General features: G+C 52.3%; 1 protein-coding gene and 1 pseudogene across 4 annotated transcripts; both read right to left on the minus strand.

Moving 5' to 3' along the window:
• Window positions 1-1,395: 1,395 nt before the first annotated feature.
• Window positions 1,396-10,906, minus strand: LOC146764534 (uncharacterized; annotated as a pseudogene).
• A 3,261-nt stretch (window positions 10,907-14,167) lies between these two features.
• LOC144247998 (uncharacterized) lies at window positions 14,168-17,611 on the minus strand. 4 transcript variants are annotated; one of them, XR_014950724.1, is made up of 3 exons: window positions 15,293-17,610; window positions 14,916-15,107; window positions 14,168-14,619 (listed from the first exon to the last, which is right to left on the minus strand). XR_014950724.1 is itself a non-coding variant. In XM_085564418.1 (3 exons), the coding sequence occupies exons 1-3, from the start codon at window positions 17,087-17,089 to the stop codon at window positions 14,686-14,688; spliced, it is 498 nt and encodes a 165-aa protein (XP_085420544.1). In that variant the 5' UTR covers window positions 17,090-17,611; the 3' UTR covers window positions 14,651-14,685. The 4 variants fall into 4 exon arrangements, 3 of the variants coding, with proteins under 3 accessions (XP_085420544.1, XP_085420546.1, XP_085420545.1); XM_085564418.1 differs by lacking the exon at window positions 14,168-14,619 and having other exon boundaries at window positions 14,651-15,107; window positions 15,293-15,364; window positions 17,086-17,611; XM_085564420.1 differs by lacking the exon at window positions 14,168-14,619 and having other exon boundaries at window positions 14,651-15,107; window positions 15,293-15,365; window positions 16,171-17,610.
• Window positions 17,612-18,644: the final 1,033 nt, after the last annotated feature.

The following is an 18,644-nucleotide window of genomic DNA, read 5'->3' on the forward strand; positions in this document are numbered from 1 at the left end:
TTGCCGACCATGTTCTGCTGTCCTTGGCCCCTGCCCGCTCAGCCAGGCTGCGATGGACACTGATGGTTTCTGTGCCAGGCTCTCCCAGCCCAGCCCAGCTCCCTGCCAGCTCTGCCAGCTGCCCTGAGCTCTGGGCAGCACCAAGGGCCTCTCCCCAGCACAGCCCAGCCGGCTCTGGCCCCACAGCTCTGCTCAGCCCAGGCTGCTCTGGGCACTGCCCCACGGCCTCAGCCCCTGCCAAGGGCACAGCAGCAGCTGCAGCTCGGCCAGGACTCAGCCCCACCATGGGGGAAGGGGTTTGGCCAAGGCCAAAGGAGCTCCCTGGCTGCCCTGCTCCCCTCTGCCTGAGGTGCTGAGAGCTCTGCAGCCCCTCCTGCCATCCCATCTGCCCAGGCCAGCACAAGAGCCCCGGCCCTGGGGCCCTCCAGAGCTGCTCCTGCTCCAGGCCCAGGGCGCATCCCAGAGCTGGGGCTGCTCCTGCTCCAGGCCCAGGGCCCATCCCAGAGCTGGGGCAGCCCCAAAGCTGTGCCCATTTCTGCTCATTCCTGCTCTGATGGGCATGGATCCTCAGCACCTTGGAGGTTAGTGATGAACTTTACTACTCCAGAGGCCTCTTCTTTCTTGAGCTCTTCAGTGTAGAAATTCAGTGACAAAGGCTCATTCATATTTCTTCCAAACACCCAAACAAAACAAGCCCATGGAAATAATTCAAGTCTTCAATTCTTCAGTGGTTAATTAGACAGATTGCAGAAGTGTATTCAAAGTCAAGCCACTATATTGAAAACAGTGCAGAGGGAATTGTTTTGTCCTGTTTACTTTTCCTATTTATAGATTGATATCATCAAACCCCAGTTGATATGGATCCCCAGCATCTCCTAATCCATTTTTACTAGGTATGAAAATCAAGATCCCTTGTTGCTGACAATCTGAAGAGGGTCCCACAGAGAGCCAGCTGGAGTAATGACACCCAAACCAATATGGCTTGATGTCATCCTCCTTTATTGTCTAATTTTTTCATGTTTTATGCCTTTATCGCCTTACATAATACAATAGCAAATTAACATTCATTGGTTAACGTAATCAATGTAATCATATTATGTTAACCAATGAATATTTATTTGCTATTGTCACTTATTTATTGGCTGTTATTCTACAAGCATCTAATCAGGTTATAGTACGTGACAGTTTTCATGTATTTTCATGTATACCCAGCATTAGCTATTGCGTTTGTGCAAGGCCTATTGTCTTTCCAAGGATGTCCTAAGTACTTTAAAGTAACTAAAGTAACTCTGTAATATGCAGGCCAGGGTTGTCCAGCTCCTGCAAAGGAACAGCATCAAGGATAGCATGTCCTTGTTCCATGAGAAACTCCTCAACACGCTGTGGATCCAAGGATCCTTTGTGATCCTCCAGATCCTCATGGAACCAAGGGTGCATTGAGGCACAGCCGGGCCTTGTTACAAGCAAAGAAACCTCTGTAAAATGCAGGGTAACTCACAGAACCAAGGAATCCATTGTTAGAGGAAAAAACCTATGGAACCAAGGGTCCATGGTGACAAAGTGGGGCCTCATGGAAACAAGGGGTCACCGTGACACTGTGGGACTGCATGGGAGGAATTGTCCATTAGGACAATGTGGATCCACAGAGACCGTGGTGACACGAAGGAACCTCATGGATCCAAAGGGCCATTGTGATGCTGAAGAACTTCATGGAACCCAGGGTCCATTATGACACAGTGGGCCAGCATTGGAAGAGAGGAACCATTGCTGACAGTAGAGAAACTCATGGAACCAAGGGACATGGACTCATGGGACCATTGTGAGACAGCAGGGCCACATGGAACCAAGGAGACCAGTGACATTTAGGAAGCTCATGGAACCAAGGGTCCATTTTGACACTGCAGAAACAAGGAGACCATGGCTGACCCTATGGAAGCTCAGGGAACCAGGCAGCCATTGTGACACTGCAAGGTGTCGTTGAACCGGGGAGACCATTGTGACCCTAGAAAACCTGATGGCACTAAGGGTTTATTGTGACACAGCAGGGTCCCATGGAACCAGTTGTCCATTGTGACAACGCAGATCCGAGGAGACCATGGTGACACTATGGAAGCTCATGGAACCATGGGTCCATTGTTAGAATCCAGAGCCACGGAGACCATTGTGACACCATAGAACCTAGTGGACCCAAGTAGATCACTGTGACATCATGGAATCTCATGGAACCAAGGTTCCATTGTTACAGTCCAGAACCAAGGAGACCATTGTGACATCGTGGAAACTCATGGAACCAAGGGTCAATAGTTACAGTCCGTAACCAAGGAGACCATTGTGGCGTTGCGGAACCTTGTGGAACCAAGGGTCCATTGTTACAGTCCAGAACCACAGAGACCATTGTGATATCATGGAACCTCGTGGAACCGAGGGTCCATTGTTACAGTCTGGAACCAAGGAGATCATTGTGGCATCATGGAATCTCATGGAACCAAGGATCCATTGTTAGAGTCTGGAACCAAGGAGACCATTGTGACATCATGGAACCTTGTGGAACCAAGGGTCTCCAGAATCAGGGACACCACTGTGACCGCACAGAACCTCACAGAACCAAGATTCCATTGCTATGCAGTGGGGCTTCATGGAACCAAGGAACCACTGTGACACAGCAGGGCCGCATGTAACCAATGGTCCATAGAGATATTGCGTATCCAAGGAAACCATGGTGATGCTGTGGAACCTCACGGAATCAGGGGGCCATAGTGACACAGCAGAATCCCTTGGAATCATGGCAACCATGTTAGGCTATGGAACCTCATGGAAACAAGAGGCCATTATGTCATTGTGTGGTCTCATTGGAACAAAGGACATGGCTGATGGGACAGAGGCTCCTGGAAACTATGGGACATTGTGTCACTGCAGGGCCTCATGGAACCAAGGAGACCACTGTGACACTGAGAACCTTCTGGAACCAGGCAGCCATTTTCACCCTAAAGAACCAAGGAGACCATTTCTGACAGCACAAACCTCATGGAACTGAGGGGCTGTTGGTATACAGCTGTCAGAACCCCGGCCTGGTTCAGGGGTTCCATGTGGTGGTAAAGTCTCTCCTCCAACCCGTGCTTTTAAAGAAAACTCTGCAGCCTCTTGTTGTTTGGTCTCAAGGCAGTTTATTGCAAGCTATCTGAAAGATTGTCTTCTCTGGCTACTGCGGTTTGGTCAGCAGCTCAGGCAGAGGCACACACACCTCTGACACCCTCTCTGACCGCTGTCTTCTTCTTCTCTCTCCGCCGCCCAGGGCTCCTGCTATCATTCCCCAATACCTACTACCTATATTAAATGGTGCTTTTCTACTTTAAGACAATCCATAACTGCCAACATAATCAAGAACATGGAGGTAAGGAAGAAGAAAGAGGAGGAACAGGACTGGCCTACGTTCCTCCATCTTAAAACATCTGACCCCCCATGTACAAAGTAAAAACCCCACTGTACAGGTGTTAAAACCCCCTTGTACAATACTAAAAATTCTTCCCTCTGCTTGGTAACTACTTCTACTATAATATCTAAACTTTTGTGACTGCTTGTTCCACCTTCAAAGTTGGTAAATCATTCCAAATGGCTCAAACTCAAAATCACAGCTGTTTGCAGCTGCCTGCCAAGGTCTCAAATGCCTCCGACCAGGGCCTGGAACCTCCAAAAACTTCTGAGGGACATTTTGAATTCCAACATCTTTCCTTCCTGTTTGAACCAGAAACACCTGTTTGGTCACTTTGTTCATGGCCCTACGAATGCACAGAAAATGCATGGCAGAACAAGCAGAAGAACTAGAAGCCCTATAAAAATATAAAATGCTACTTTCAAAAGCTCCCTCCACAATGGTGAGAGATTAAAGAAGTTAATGAAATCATCCCACCAGGATCCTGTAACTTCTTTCAATTTTCTGATGCTGCTTTGTATTTTCTTTATATTTTCATGGATAGATTTTGAGTAATCAGACAAGTTCATGCAGCACATCCCCTCAAATTCTTCACACCCATGCCCATGTGACAGCAACAAATAATCAATTGCCGCCCTGTTCTGAAGTGTTGCTTGTCTTGCACTGCTGATATCTGTTAACATGTCGCTCAGTGCAGATGAAATGGCTCGAGTGTGTTTACTCCACCAACATGCCATGTGGTCCAATTGTGTCAAGGCCACCCCTGATGCTGTTTGGGGTGAGAAAATTGCTACTGCAATTCTCCGAGCCTTGTCCCAGGTATAAACTTCATCATCACAATTGGGTCTATATTGTTCAAGGGATCTCTTTTCCCTGTGTGTCTGCTCCCTTAAAATTTCTAAATCAGGTGTTATCAATGAGAGTTCCCCAATGCTGCATGGGCCACCCTTGATTTTTGCAGGGATAGCAGGCCAAAATCTGTCCCCACAGAATAAAAACACTCCATTTGGTAAAAAGCTGGATGCTGGAGGGATGGTTTGCTCATCATTTTGGTGTAATTACACCAGGATGATGCATTTCTATAAAAGAGTTGGTTTGGAGTGACATCTATTATGTGGTTATCTGTTTCTGCCACTCCCAATGGGTTAAATTTAATACAGAATTTCATTTTTGTTGACCCAAAAATGTCCAATTCTGGAGGTTCAAAGTGAGCCGCAGGAAGGTACTGTGTCCAAACAGGCTATCCTTCCACAGGATCCAAAAAAGATTTCAGAACCTTTGGAGGGATGCTTTTTGGGATTGGCCATTCCTCTGATAGTAAAATGGTTTTAAAATCATAGGGAGCAAGGGTTAAAAGGAAAAATAAGCTTAGTAGGCCCTGGAAAAACAAACACTCTAAGCACATGGAGAATTCGTACTTACTAGAACTGCACCGTGTAGCTAGTACATGATAATTGATATAATTGTTAGATGTGATGATTGTTTAGTAATTAAATATAATTGCTGTTGAAATATTAGAATGATCATGAGAAACTCTGGTCAGTGACATTAGAAAGATCACAACCAACTTACGTCAATGCATACAATAGAACAATGTAAGTTTAATAATAAATATGTAAGTTGTGTAACGCTAGAATATAAATTACGTTCAGCTCGAAAGCCATGTCGGAGTCAGATTTGGGTCTGTACCCCTGATTCCCAGAGCTCTCAACAAAAGCAGCTGCATATAATCATATCCCGGGATTATTTGTTTTTCCGAACGCTAACAATGGTTGCCATGGAAACTGACCATAGCAACAGGGGCTGCTGATGGTTGCCATGGAAACTGACCATAGCAACAGAGGCAGGGGATGGTTGCCATGGAAACTGACCATAGCAACTGGGGCTGGGGATGGTTGCCACGGAAAAGGACCATAGATCCAAGGGGTGGTGATGGTTGCCATGGAAACTGACCATAGGAATGGGGCTGGTGATGGCTGGCATGGGAACTGACCATAGCAACAGGGGATCGTGATGGTTGCCATGGAAAAAATCCATAGCAACAAGGGAATTGGGATGGTTGCCATGGATACTGACCAAAGAAACAAGCACTGGTGTTGGTTGCCAGGGAAACTGACCGTAGCAACAGGGGGCTTGTGATGGTCCCCATGAAAACTGACCATAGCAACAGAGGCTTGTGATGGTTGCCATGGAAACAGACTATAGTAACAGGAGCTTGGGATCGTTGCCATGGAAAAAAAACATAGCAACAGGGGCTGGTGTTGGTTGCCATGGAAACTGATCATAGCAACAGGGGGGTTGTGATGGCCGCCATGAATACTGACCATAGCAAATGGGTCTGGTGATGATTGCCATGGAAACTAAGCATAGGAACAGCGCCTGGTGATGGTTGCTATGGAAACTTACCATAGGAACAGATCCTGTTAATGGTTGCCATGGAAACTAACCATAGCAACAAGGGGATTGGGATGGTTGCCATGGAAACTGACCATAAAACAGGGCCACGGGATGGTTGCTGTGGAAACTGACCATAGCAACAGGAGCTGGAGATGGTTGCCATGGAAAAAAATCATAGCAACAGTGTCTTCTAATGGTTGCCATGGAAAATGACCATAGATCCAAGGGGTGGTGATGGTTGGCATAGAAACTGACCATAGCAACAGGGGTTGAAGACGGTTTCCATGGAAACTGACCATAGAAACAGGGGATCGTGATGGTTGCCATGGAAAAAATCCATAGCAACAAGGGAATTGGGATGGTTGCCATGGATACTGACCAAAGAAACAAGCGCTGGTGTTGGTTGCCATGGAAACTGACCATAGCAACAGGGGGCTTGTGATGGTCTCCATGAAAACTGACCATAGCAACAGAGGCTTGTGATGGTTGTCATGGAAACTGACCATAGCAACCGGGTCTGGTGATGATTGCCATGGAAACTGATCATAGCAACTGGGTGTTTGTGATTGCCGCTATGGAAACTGACCATAGCAACAGGGGCTGATGATGATTGCCATGGAAACTGACCATAGGAAATGGGTCTGGTGATAGTTGCCATGTAAACTGACCATAGAAACAGCGGCTGGTGATGGTTCCTATGGAAAGTGACCATAGGAACATCGTCTGGTGATGTTTGCTGTGGAAACTTACCTAAGAACAGTTCCTGTTGTGCTTTCCATGGAAACTAACCATAGCAACAAGGGGATTGGGATGGCTGCCATGGAAACTGACCATATAACCGGGCCACGGGAGGTTGCTATGGAAGCTGACCATAGCAGGAGGTGCTGGAGATGGTTGCCATGGAAAAAAACCATAGCAACAGTGTCTTCTAATGGTTGCCATGGAAAAGGACCGTAGATCCAAGGGGTGGTGATGGTTGCCATAGAAACTGACCATAGCAACATGGGCAGGTGATGGTTGCAATGGAAAAGGACCATGGCAACAAGGGGATTGGAATGGTTGCCATAGAAACTGACTATAGCAATTGTGTCTTCTGATTGTTGCCATGGAAACTGACCATAGCAACAGGAATTGGTGTTGGTTCCCATGAAAACTAACCATAGCAAAAGGGGCATGTAATGGTTGCCATGGAAACTGACCATAGCAACTGGAGCTGGGGATGGTTGCCATGGAAACTGACCATAGGAACCGGGGTTGGTGATGGTTGCCATGGAAACTGACCATAGCAACATGGGGTTTGTGATGGCCGCCATGGATACTGACCATAGCAACCGGGGCTGGTGATGATGACCATGGAAACTGACTATAGAAATAGTGTCTTCTGATTGTTGCCATGGAAGCTGACCATTACAACAGGGATTGGTGTTGGCCGCCATGGAAACTGACCATGCCAACAGGGGCTGGTTATGTTTTCCATGAAAACTGACCATAGCAACAGGAACTGGGGATGGTTGCCATGAAAACTGACCATAGGAACCGGGGCTGTTGATGGTTGCCATGGAAACTGACCACAGGAACAGGGGGGTTGTGATGGTCGCCATGAATACTGACCATAGCATCCGGGGCAGGAGATGGTTGCCATGGAAACTGACCATAGCAAATTGGTCTGGTGATTGTTGCCATGGAAACTGACCATAGCAATAAGGATTGGTGTTGGTTGCCATGGAAACTGACCATGCCAACAGGGGCTGTTTATGGTTTCCATGAAAACTGGCCATAGCAACGGGGGCTGAGGATGGTTGCCATGGAAATTGACCATAGCAAATGGGGCATGTCATGGTTGCCATGGAAACTGACCATAGGAATGGGGCTGGTGATGGCTGGCATGGGAACTGACCATAGCAACAGGGGATCGTGATGGTTGCCATGGAAAAAATCCATAGCAACAAGGGAATTGGGATGGTTGCCATGGATACTGACCAAAGAAACAAGCGCTGGTGTTGGTTGCCAGGGAAACTGACCACAGCAACAGGGGGCTTGTGATGGCCGCCATGGATACTGACCATAGCAAAAGGGGCTGGTGATGGTTGCCATGGAAACTGACCATAGCAACAAGGGGATTGGGATGGTCGCCATGGAAACTGACTATAGCAAAAGTGTCTTCTGATCATTGCCATGGAAACTGACCATAGAAACAGGAGTTGGTGTTGGTTGCCATGGAAACTGACCATATCAAATGAGGCAAGTCATGGTTGTCATGGAAACTAACCATAGCCACAGGGGCTGGGGATGGTTTCCATGGAAACTGACCATAGCAAATGGCGCTGGGAATGGTTGCCATGGAAACTGATCATAGCAACAGGGGCTTGTGATGGTTGCCATGGAAAAAAGCCATAGCCACAAGAGAATTGGGATGGTTGCCATGGATAATGATCATAGCAACAGGGGCTCGTGATGGTTTCCATGGAAAAAAGCCATAGCAACAGGGGAATTGGGATGGTTCCCATGGATACTGACCAAAGAAACAGGCGCTGGTGTTGGTTGCTATGGAAAACTGACCATAGCAACAGGGGGCTTGTGATGGTCCCCATGAGAACTGACCATAGCAACAGAGGCTAGTGATGGTTGCCATGGATCATAGCAATGGTTCTTGATGAGGTTTGCTAGGGTAATCCAGGGAATCCCTATTGCTGCTCTGGCAGGTCTGGGATCCTGGTAGGGGGTCAAGAACCCCCCATACAGATCCCCAAGAGACACTCTCTCTGATCTCTGTCCATGGAAAAGACTTTTCAATCTTACAGGATGAATGAGAGGATCTGAGTGTTTGAGATAAGTAATAATTAGTGTGACATGGGTGCAAAAGTAGAATTTAAGTATTCTAGATAAGCGGTTCAAAGGAGGCAAGATGGAAGATATTGGGTGTGTCTTGTCCTTTTTCTTACTCATGCTTTCCATGTTTCACTGTAGTGTTGGCATTTTTCTATTGCTTTAGGCTGGGGACACACTGTTCAACGTAGGTGATAGGTATTGGCACGTTATTGTAAATATAGCACACATAGTTTCTGGTATATAATGTTTGTAACATCCCACTGAGTTGCTGAGCCCCACACGCTGCCCTGCAGGACAGTCCTGCGTAACGGCAGCAGAACATGTTAGACATAAACGAGAATAAACAACCTTGAAACTAGCACAGATTAATTATGTCTTCTTCGTTGGCAGCGGGGCTGAGAGGGGTCTGCCAAGCAGAGCTGAGCCCCCAGGGCACAGGGAAGCAGCTGCTGGCAGGGACAGCTCCAGGCAGCAGAGCCCTGGACAGGCAGTGGGGGAAACTCCCTCCAAGCTGTGCTGAGATGTTTAAAGTCCTCTCCAACCCAACCATTCCATGTTTGTTTTTTTTTTACAGATCCACATGTGAAGGCACCACAAATGTCCAACAGCAGCTCCATCAGCGCCTTCCTCCTGCTGGCACTGGCAGACACGCGGCAGCTGCAGCTCCTGCACTTCTGCCTTTTCCTGGGCATCTCCCTGGCTGCCCTCCTGGGCAACGGCCTCACCATCAGCGCCGGAGCCTGCGGTCACCACCTGCACACGCCCATGTTCTTCTTCCTGCTCAACCTGGCCCCCAGCGACCTGGGCTTCATCTGCACCACTGTCCCCAAAGCCATGCACAATTCCCTCTGGGACACCAGAGACATCTCCTACACGGGATGTGCTGCACAGCTCTTTTTTTTTTGTCTTTTTCATCTCAGCACAGCTTTCCCTCCTGACCATCATGTGTTACGACCTCTACGTGTCCATCTGCAAACCCCTGCACTACGGGACCCTCCTGAGCAGCAGAGCTTGTGCCCACATGGCAGCAGCTGCCTGGGCCAGTGCCATTCTCAATGCTCTGCTGCTCACGGCCAATACATTTGCCATGCCCCTGTGCCAGGGCAATGCCCTGGGCCAGTTCTTCTGTGAAATCCCACACATCCTAAAGCTCTCCTGCTCACAGTGCCTGTTTATCATTTGGCTGTTTTGTGTTCATTGTTTTTTCAAATGTGCAGATCTTCAGGGCCGTGCTGAGGATCCCCTGTGAGCAGGGACGGCTCAAAGCCTTTTCCACCTGCCTCCCTCACCTGGTCATGGGCTCCCTGTTTGTCAGCACTGCCGCATTTGCCTACCCGAAGCCCCACTCCATCTCCTCCCCATCCCTGGATCTGGCCCTGTCAGTTCTGTATTCGGTGGTGCCTCCAGCCCTGAACCCTCTCATCTACAGCCTGAGGAACCAGGAGCTCAAGGCTGCAGTGAGGAGACTGATGACTGGATGTTTCAGGAACACTAAACTGCTGGTCAATTTCTGCAAATCACTTGTAATAAAAGAAATCTTTGATACTTCTTGGTTTCATTTGGAAGGATCTTTTTCTTTGTAGCACTCATTTAATATTATTCTCAAAGAAATGCCATTTTTGGTGCCAATTCTCATTCTGAATCTTTCCACCTTCACTGTGCCCACAGACTGTGTCAATGAGGGGCTGCACTCTCAGTGGCTTTAAAAGAACTAAAGGATGTCCCAGCACAGTTTTCTGCAGAGATGCTCTTTTGTTGCCTTCTCTGGAGCTGTAGCAGCAATGTCTCTGTGCAGAGCTGGGGCAGATCAGGGCTGGCACAGCAGCTGTGCCCAGGAGCAGCAGCACTTGGTGGTGCCAGTGCTGTTCCATGGCCCTGCCCCGCTGCCCTGGTGGCCCTGGTGTTGCTGCAGGGCCTGAGTGCTCTCGGGGCCGGGCACAGTCCTGGGGGTGGCAGTGCCGGGGCTGCAGCAGGGTCAGGCCATGGGCACTGCTGGGGCAGCGCTGACACCTCAGGCCAGGGCCTGGGGGCTCCAGGCTCCTTGCCCAGGCTCTCTCAGGAACACGGCCAGGCCAATGCTCAGCACAGAAAACCCCCATGAGCAGCCCCAGGCTGGCTGTGGGCAAGCTGGGGACAAACAGCATGGCTGGTGCTCTGCAAGGGCCCTGGGGGAGACGGGAAGGAGCAGCAGAGCAGGGGCTGATCCATCCCCAGTGCACTGCACAGCCCAGGGCAGCGTCCCAGAGCTTCCTCATGGAGCTGCCAACAACATCCCCCCTCTGCAGCCCTGGCCTCTCCCCCAGCTCACAGAGGTGCCGCATCCTTGCAGGCACAGACACGGCAGCACTGGCTCAGCAGCCCCTGTTTGCATTGCACACAGCAGGCGGGAGCACCCCCATGCTGGGGCTGTGGGGACATGAACCTGAGGCAGCACAAATGCCATCAGCCCCTGGGGCCAGGAAGGGCTGGGGGATGCCAGGGAAACCACTCAGCTTTGTCCTGGCCTCTGCAGTCAGCCAGAAAGTTTGTTCCCATCAGCTGGGAGTTTCCTGTCCCACTGCAGACGCTGCTGCTCAGAGCCAGGGCTGCCTGGCAGCCACCCCCAAACTGCCCTGAGCATTTCCTCAGCTTCACCTTTGCTTTCTTTACTCTTCCTGCTACAAATTTCTTCCTGTTGCCCACCCCTCTTCCCTCCCCTGCACACATCCCATGCCTGTTTGCCCTTTCCTCTCTGCCCCACTCCCCATTGCAGTTCCTGACTTGGCACCACGGGAACATCCCTTGGGGAGCAGGATCATCCCACAAGTGCTGCAGGAATTATCTGCAGGCTCCTGCAGTGCCTGGTGCTGCTCCCTTTGCCAGAGGCACCCCAGGCCAGGGGGGCACATCTGGGCTGCTGTGTCTGGCTGTGGGGCTCCCTGTTCTGGGCAGTGAGGAGGAGCTGCAGAGGCTCTGCAGGACTGACAGGATGGGCTTTGGGGCTGTGAGGTGAAGCTGAGGGACCTGGGCTTCTGGAGATTCTGAAGAGGAGGCCCAGGGCTCCTCCTGCAACTGCTCCAAGGGTGGTTTCAGGGAATCCCAGAATCAGCAAGTTTGGAAAAGACCCTGGAGATCATCACGTCCAACCTGTGCCCTGACACCGCCTTGTGCCCTCTGAGCCTCCTCCAGGATCAACAACCCCAGCTCCTTCAGCTGCTCCTCACAGGATTTGTGCTCCATACCCCTCCCCAGCCTTGTTTCCCTTCTCTGAACACGCTCCAGCCCCTCCATGTCCTTCCTAAATTGGGGGGCCCAGAACTGGACACAGCACTCAAGGTGCTTCCCAACCAGTGCCAAGCACAGGGGAAGAATCACAGCCCTGGTCCTGCTGGCCACACCATTCCTGATCCAGGCAAGGAGCCCCAAGGAGGGTTTATCAGGGTCTGACGCTCCAGGGGTCTGGGGGTTAAAGACAAAGACAAAGGCTGGTTTAGGGTATAAATACAGGAACAGAGGCGGTGGAGGAGAGCGTCAGGGATCTCAGGGTTTAGGGGTGGTACACAGGGAAAGGGACTAATAGGGAATGCCAGGGTGGACAGGGAATGGAGAACTTGCTAGAACATGAACATATCAGGGTAAAAAGGTTAGGAAAGGCCAATGGGCCAATAGGGAGGACAGAACTGGGACAAATTAACACAGTGCTGCTGAGCACCATGGGGGAAGCTTCTGTCCTCACCCCGATCTGTGAGGAATGCCCGGAACCTAAAGCGCATTTCTCCAGGGCATTGCTGTTGCCCTCTCCCCAGTAAGCTCACAGGCCTCCACAAACACACACTGGAGATGTCTGGGGCCGTGCATAATTTCTCCACTCTCAGCACTGAGGCAATGGACTCTGGCACAGCTCTGAGCTCATGCCCGTGGCAAACACCCCTGGCCATGGGGCTCCGTGGAGCTGCTCTCAGGAAACCCCCCAAGAGCTGGGGAGTGCTCCAAAACTGTCTCAGGAATGTGAGATAACCCAGCATCTCCTCATTAATGTAGACTATTCAAAAACTCACTAAGTAACGGGTTTCCCTGTTGCAGAGGATAGATAGATATGATTGTTCTCTTAGCTAGCCGAATGTCACTTCTGCCCTTGGATAAATCCTGGAGTGAAATGGACTGTTCCATCCCACCCCCCAAAAGATTGTGGCTCATCCCGCACCTCTGTACCTGCCCCTAAAACATCAGAGTCTGAAACCCCACTGGCCCATGCCTTGTCCCAGCCCACCTAGGAGCCCCTGATAAGGGGGCTCCGAGGGGCCATGCGGTCTCTTGTACCTCTCCCCCTCTCTTGGACTTCCTCCCTCTCTTGGACTTCCTCCCCTCTTCTCCTCCTGGGGCTTCCCCTCTCCTGAACCCTTCTCCTTTTGTCTCTCCCCTCCCCCACCCTCTGAGGCCCAGCCACGTGCTACGCCTGGGAGCACGAGGCTCGGACCTTCCTGCACCCCCAATAAACCTCTCTCCCCAAGAGCAAGCTTCAGAGATCTCTGCCTCCCTCCACCCCCACCGTGCAGGAGAATAATCTTCCCACATTTCCCCTATTTAATCATCTTGGCTGTCTCATTCCAGACCCCACCCCACCTCCCCAGTCCCAACCTCAATTCATACCACCCCTCCTGGACATCAAGACCCCTTCCCAAGCTGTACTTCCCCCATTTCACACCTCCCAAATCTCCATCCCACCTCACCCAATTCCCATCCTGACCTGCATACCACTTTGCCCAATCCCCTTCCAACCCAATTTCACCCTGGGAAGTGGTGGAATTGAGTTATTTTGGGGTGGGATTGAGTAGTTTTCAGTGGCATTGAGTGGTTTTGAGGTGACAGATCAATCCTTCTCATTATTTGGAGTGCCAAGATGTGGTGTCCGGGACCTGGGTCCTGCTGGGAACGCCACAGAGGGCGGGCTCTGCCGGAGCCGGACAGTGATAGCGAGGCTTCCGCCGAGGCGGGATGGCGCTCAGGCTGCTGTAGCTTCCAGAGAGTTTTATTGAGGGGAAGAGAAGTCGGAGGTGCAGGGAGACAACCACTCAGGAAGGGAGCGAGCTCTGAGCGCCCCGTCCCAAGGCGGGGTAAGGTGTATAACAGCAATGGGATCGGAGGGTCAGGGTACAAATCAGCCAAAAATGGACAGGTACAGGGGAGGAGCAGGGGATGACCGACAGGGTGAGAACCAAAGGGACAAGGGGAAGGGGTGGCTAACAAGAGGGAATCAATGAAGGCACAAAGAACAAGGAACATTCTAGAACAAAGGGATAGTTAAAACAATGATGGACATGAACAGGGATAACAAATGATTGGCCTCAGGGGAGGCGGGAAATTACACAGAAGTGGTCTCCCAGGGCATCCCAGGTGGACTGTCCCCAGGACCCCCTCCCACACTGGGAAATAAAGACAACTAACCAAATAGCCCCCAACCCACCCCCCCCTCCCCATATACTCCCAGATATCTCCTGGAATCCAAGATTCCCCAAAAACACAAGTAAAATGTGAGGTTTTAGATGCCTTTGATGAATTTATTGATTTTTACGCCAATTTTCCATGTTTTGAAGGGAAGAATATAAAATATAATAAGAGGCAAAATAAAAGAGACACCAGCCACTTCCCTCTGTGTATCACAGGAAATGTGATACAGGGAATGTGATAGCCACAGGGAATGTGGTCACCAGGGCTCTGACCAGGGTGGGTCCTCTGATGGGGATGGAGCTGGAGCAGCGCACGAAGCTCTTCCTGCGGGCGGGTTTGTCACAGGGCTTCCCTTACCGGTGCCTCCGCTGGTGCCGGGTAAAGAATGAGCGGTCTGAGAAGCTCTTCCCACACCGGGGACACTCGTAGGGCCTCTCCCCGGTGTGGATGCGCCGGTGGGTGACGAGGGTGGAGTTATGCTTGAAGCCCATCCCGCAGTCGGGGCAGTGGAAGGGCCTCTCCTGTCTGTGGATCCGCTGATGCACAAGGAGATGGGAACTGGTGTGAAACCTCTTCCCACACTCAGGACACTCATAGGGCCTCTACCCAGTGTGGAACCTCTGGTGGACAATCAGGTCAGACCTGTGGCTGAAGCCCTCCCCACACTCCCCACACTCATAAGGCCGTTCCCCAGTGTGGATCCTCTGGTGGCAGACCAGGTTGAAACTCTTCCTGAAGCTCTTCCCACACTCCAAGCACTCGTAGGGCCTCTCCCTGTCATGAGGCTGCTCAAGGACCACCAGCTCTGAGCCCTGGCTGAAACTCTGCCCACCTTCCTGGCACAGAGTGGGTCTTTCCTCCTCAGATCCCTGTGATCTGTGTTTGCAGCCCCTCCTCCTGTGGGACCTCAAGGGATTTTCTTCCCCATTGGATTCCTGTGTCATGGAGGTGCTCGAAACAGCCTCTTCCGTGAGGTTCTGCCGTGGGGATTTGTTCTCCCTTGTCTCCATCCTCAGCTCCTGCTCTGGGGGAGGAAGGACAAGGAGAGGATGGGATTTGCCTCCGTGCCACAGGGAAGGGCAAGGAGATCCCCCCAGTGCGTCCCCGGCAGGAGGGCACCGGCAGCGGGCTGTCCTGCAGCCGGGGGCTGTGCTGGGATGGGAGATGGAGCAGGAGAGAGGAGGAAAGGGGCACTGACTTCCTCCTCACCTGCCTCGGTGTCCCAGGGCATCTTCCTCACAGCCTCCTCCTCCATCCAGCCAAAGTTTGAGAATGGGAAATCCTGATGTGGGGAAAAACAAGGTGTCAGTGCCTTGGGCTGGGGTGCTCTTCTGAGTGTTCAGTCCAGAGCAGGTGTAAACAGCTCCAAAGAAAAAGAAAAACCAGAGCCCGGGGAACTTCTCTGCCTCAGCGAGCTACAAACTAACTAAAAGCAAAGGAGAGCTCTGTCCTGCTGTCTGTCTGTTGGCAGACAACTGATACCTCAGGTTTAAGTTTTTCTGTTCTGTTTTGGTGTGCAGCTTCTAGCTCTATATTAGGGGTTACTGGCATCTTTTCACAGGGTGGTGAAGACAAAACAATCCTGCTCTAGCTGGAGAGTCAAGGACAATCTCTTCAAACTTCAGGCCCAAAGCACAAACAACGTGAAAAGAGGAGGGCAGGCAAGCAAGCAAGGAAGGAGGAGGAAACTTCATCATTTGAACCTATTAACTGGGCAGTTAAATCCTGTATGGAAATGGACTAACACCTATAAAAATGTCAGATCTCATGACCAAGCCCTCTTTTGCTTCCATCTTGGAGCCATCCGGGCAGAGACCCGAGTGTGGCTCCAGTACTGCCAGGGTGTGGCCTTTGAAGGCACTTCAATAAATATCCTCTTTGTTCCTCTTGGCTCCCTCTGGCCTCTGTTCCAGCTCCTTAAGGCATCACAGCAGCCCAGGAGCCGGAATGTGGAGGGGTGATGCAGTTCCTGAAAACAAACTGTGCTCTTCTTCCTCCCCCTCTTTGCTCTCAGAACCAGCCCTGAAGGTGCAGAACTCATTTCGGGGCTAAACGGACCAATGGGGGTACGAGCATCGTGAGCTCACCCCAGGACAGGTCCTGCCAGGGTCAGGGGTCCCGTCCCCGCCTCATCTCCGGGCTGCCGGGGGTCCCCCAGCTCCGGGATCGCCCCTTCCCCTCTGCCGCCTCGGGGGTCCCACGTTCCGCAGCCCCGGCTCTCACGGGATCCCCAAAACCAATGTCCCACCCTGTCAGCACCGGGCCAGCCCCGCGTGGTCCCCCGGGACCCTCCGAGGGGCGATCAAAGCTCCTGTCCCCCCGAAAAGCTCCTCTCAGGGAGCCCGGAGGGATGCGGGGCTCGGCATCTGCCGGCTCCGAGCACTCTCCAGAAAAATCCCCCCGGAGACCCCTCGATAGAGCCGGGGCGAGCTCGGCCTCCCCCTCCCCTGCGGCTCGGGGCTGGGGCGACGCTGGCGGGGCAGGGGTGCTGCAGCCCCGGCGTGCGGGCGGTGCGAGCGGCGGGATTCTCCCGCTCCTGCCGCTCCTGCCGCTCCTCCTGTCCCTGCTCCTCCTGCCGCAGCCCCTCCGCTCCAGCCCGGAGCTCCCTTTCCCCCTCTGCCCGCCGCCCCGCAGCCCCGGTGCTGGGTGGGGGAGCCCCCGGCCGGCCCCGGGGCGGGCAGGGGGCTCGGGGACCCCCCCGGGGCGGATCCGTCCCCCCGGGCCGAGCCCCGAGCTCCGCTCCGGGGCCGCGGGGCGCTGCGGGGCCGCCCGGCAACTGGTGACGCATCGGCGAGAACGGCTCTGGTTGGCTGGAAATTGTCCAGCGCCTTCGCTGATTGGCTGGAATTGTGAGGGCCGCTGCGCCCGGCGGGTGTCCCGGGGAGCTGCGGAGGCCGGGCCGGAGCCTTTTCCGATTTCTTTCTGTCCCTCTGAGACCTTTTCCCATTTCTTTCTCTCTCTATGAGATCCCTTTACTATTTCTTTCTCTCCCTTTCTCCTTCCCATTTCTCGTTCCGTTCAGTCCGTGTTCAGTCAAATCCGCAGGCTGCGCTCCCATGGCTTCATTTGCACCTTCGCTGGGGCAGAGGCGTCTCTCCCTCCCGGGATCGTAACCCGCGGGCCGGCTCCGTTCCCACCGCGATCCTTCCGGGATTCTGTCAGGGACTCGCTTCCCTTTCCTCCCTCTGCCTGCAGCCGGGAATGTGCTGGGAAATGTCCAGCAAAGCCACCTTTGCTGCGTAAAAACATTCAATGAAAGGTTTTCATTTTGGATTTTCTGTGATTTTCTTTCTTTTTCCTTTCATAGTAGTAGCTTAATAAAGGTTTGTTTTTTTGTTTTTTTCCCTTGTTATTAAGCTTTGGCCTGCTTTGCTCTGTTCTCGATCACATTTCACAGAATTCAATTGAGAGGTTGCATTTTCATGGGGGCGCTGGCATTGTGCCCGTGTCAAACCATGACAGCCTCCCAAGTGTCCTGCTCACTGGCTCTCCCTGTGCATCTTGGACAGCACAAGGTAGGCCTTTCTGGCAGCTGGGCATCAGCAGGCCTTCCAATGGGGGCGTGTTGTGGAGTGAGCCCAGCTGAGATACCCTGAGAGGAGCCCAGGGCTCCTTGCTCCTCTCTGCTGGCCCATGAGCGTCTGTCTGCTCTCGGGATGGCCCTGGCTGTGTCAGGGCTGCTGCGTGGGCACGAGACAGCCGGTCCTGTCCCGCTGGGTCCCAGCAGTGCCTGGCAGCCGTCCTGCATCCACGTCAGGATGCCGGCCAAGAGAGGCCCTGGAAGCTGAGGCAGCTGATTTCAAGCTTTTGCAGGTGCCAACAGGTCAAGGCCAACAGTGTTCCCTCTGAATTCCAGAGGGGCTTCCCCAGAGCTGCCTGATGCCACCCACTCCTTGTGGCACCAGTTGCTTTCCTGTGGAAGGTTCTACGTTCCCCAAGAGCACAGAGGGAGCTGGAGATAAACCTTGCCAGGCTGCTCTCTCTCCTTTACCAGCAGCCCTGGGTGAGCAGAGTAGTCCCAGCTGAGAGCAGATGTGCCAATGGAAGAGCCATGCACGGGAAGGCTCGGTGGGAAGGATGATCCAGGATCCATAGGCCTGGCAGCCTGAGCTTGCTGCCGGGGAAGGCCTTGGAGCAGATCCTCCTGAGTGCCATCCCACAGCACGTGCAGGGAACCAGGGGGTCTGCTGGAGGGTGGGAAAGCTCTGCAGAGAGACGGGGACAGCTGGGAGTCCTGGCGGGATGTTGAGGCCTTCTGTGTGGTGTTTGCAGGGTGTTGGTGTTGGAGGTGTGTTGGGGAAGGAGTTGTCTGGGAGGTGAGAGGTCTAGGCTGGAATTAGAGTCAGTTTGAAGGCAGCATCTGTAGTCTGGCATAGCTTTGCTTAGAGAGTGCAGAAAGAATATCTGTGACTGTTTCTGTTCATGGTCCTGATTCTGCTGCAGGGAACAAGAGGGGAGAGCTGTACTTTATTGGCCACTTAGATCTCTATAACAGGGCAGGGTTAACCATTTTTCCATCTACTAATTGTTGCCAGCAGTTGCTCCAGGTGCTCCTGCCAAC

This window comes from Lonchura striata, chromosome 33, assembly GCF_050655825.1.
Source record: "Lonchura striata isolate lonStrDom1 chromosome 33, ASM5065582v1, whole genome shotgun sequence".
NCBI lineage: Eukaryota > Metazoa > Chordata > Aves > Passeriformes > Estrildidae > Lonchura > Lonchura striata.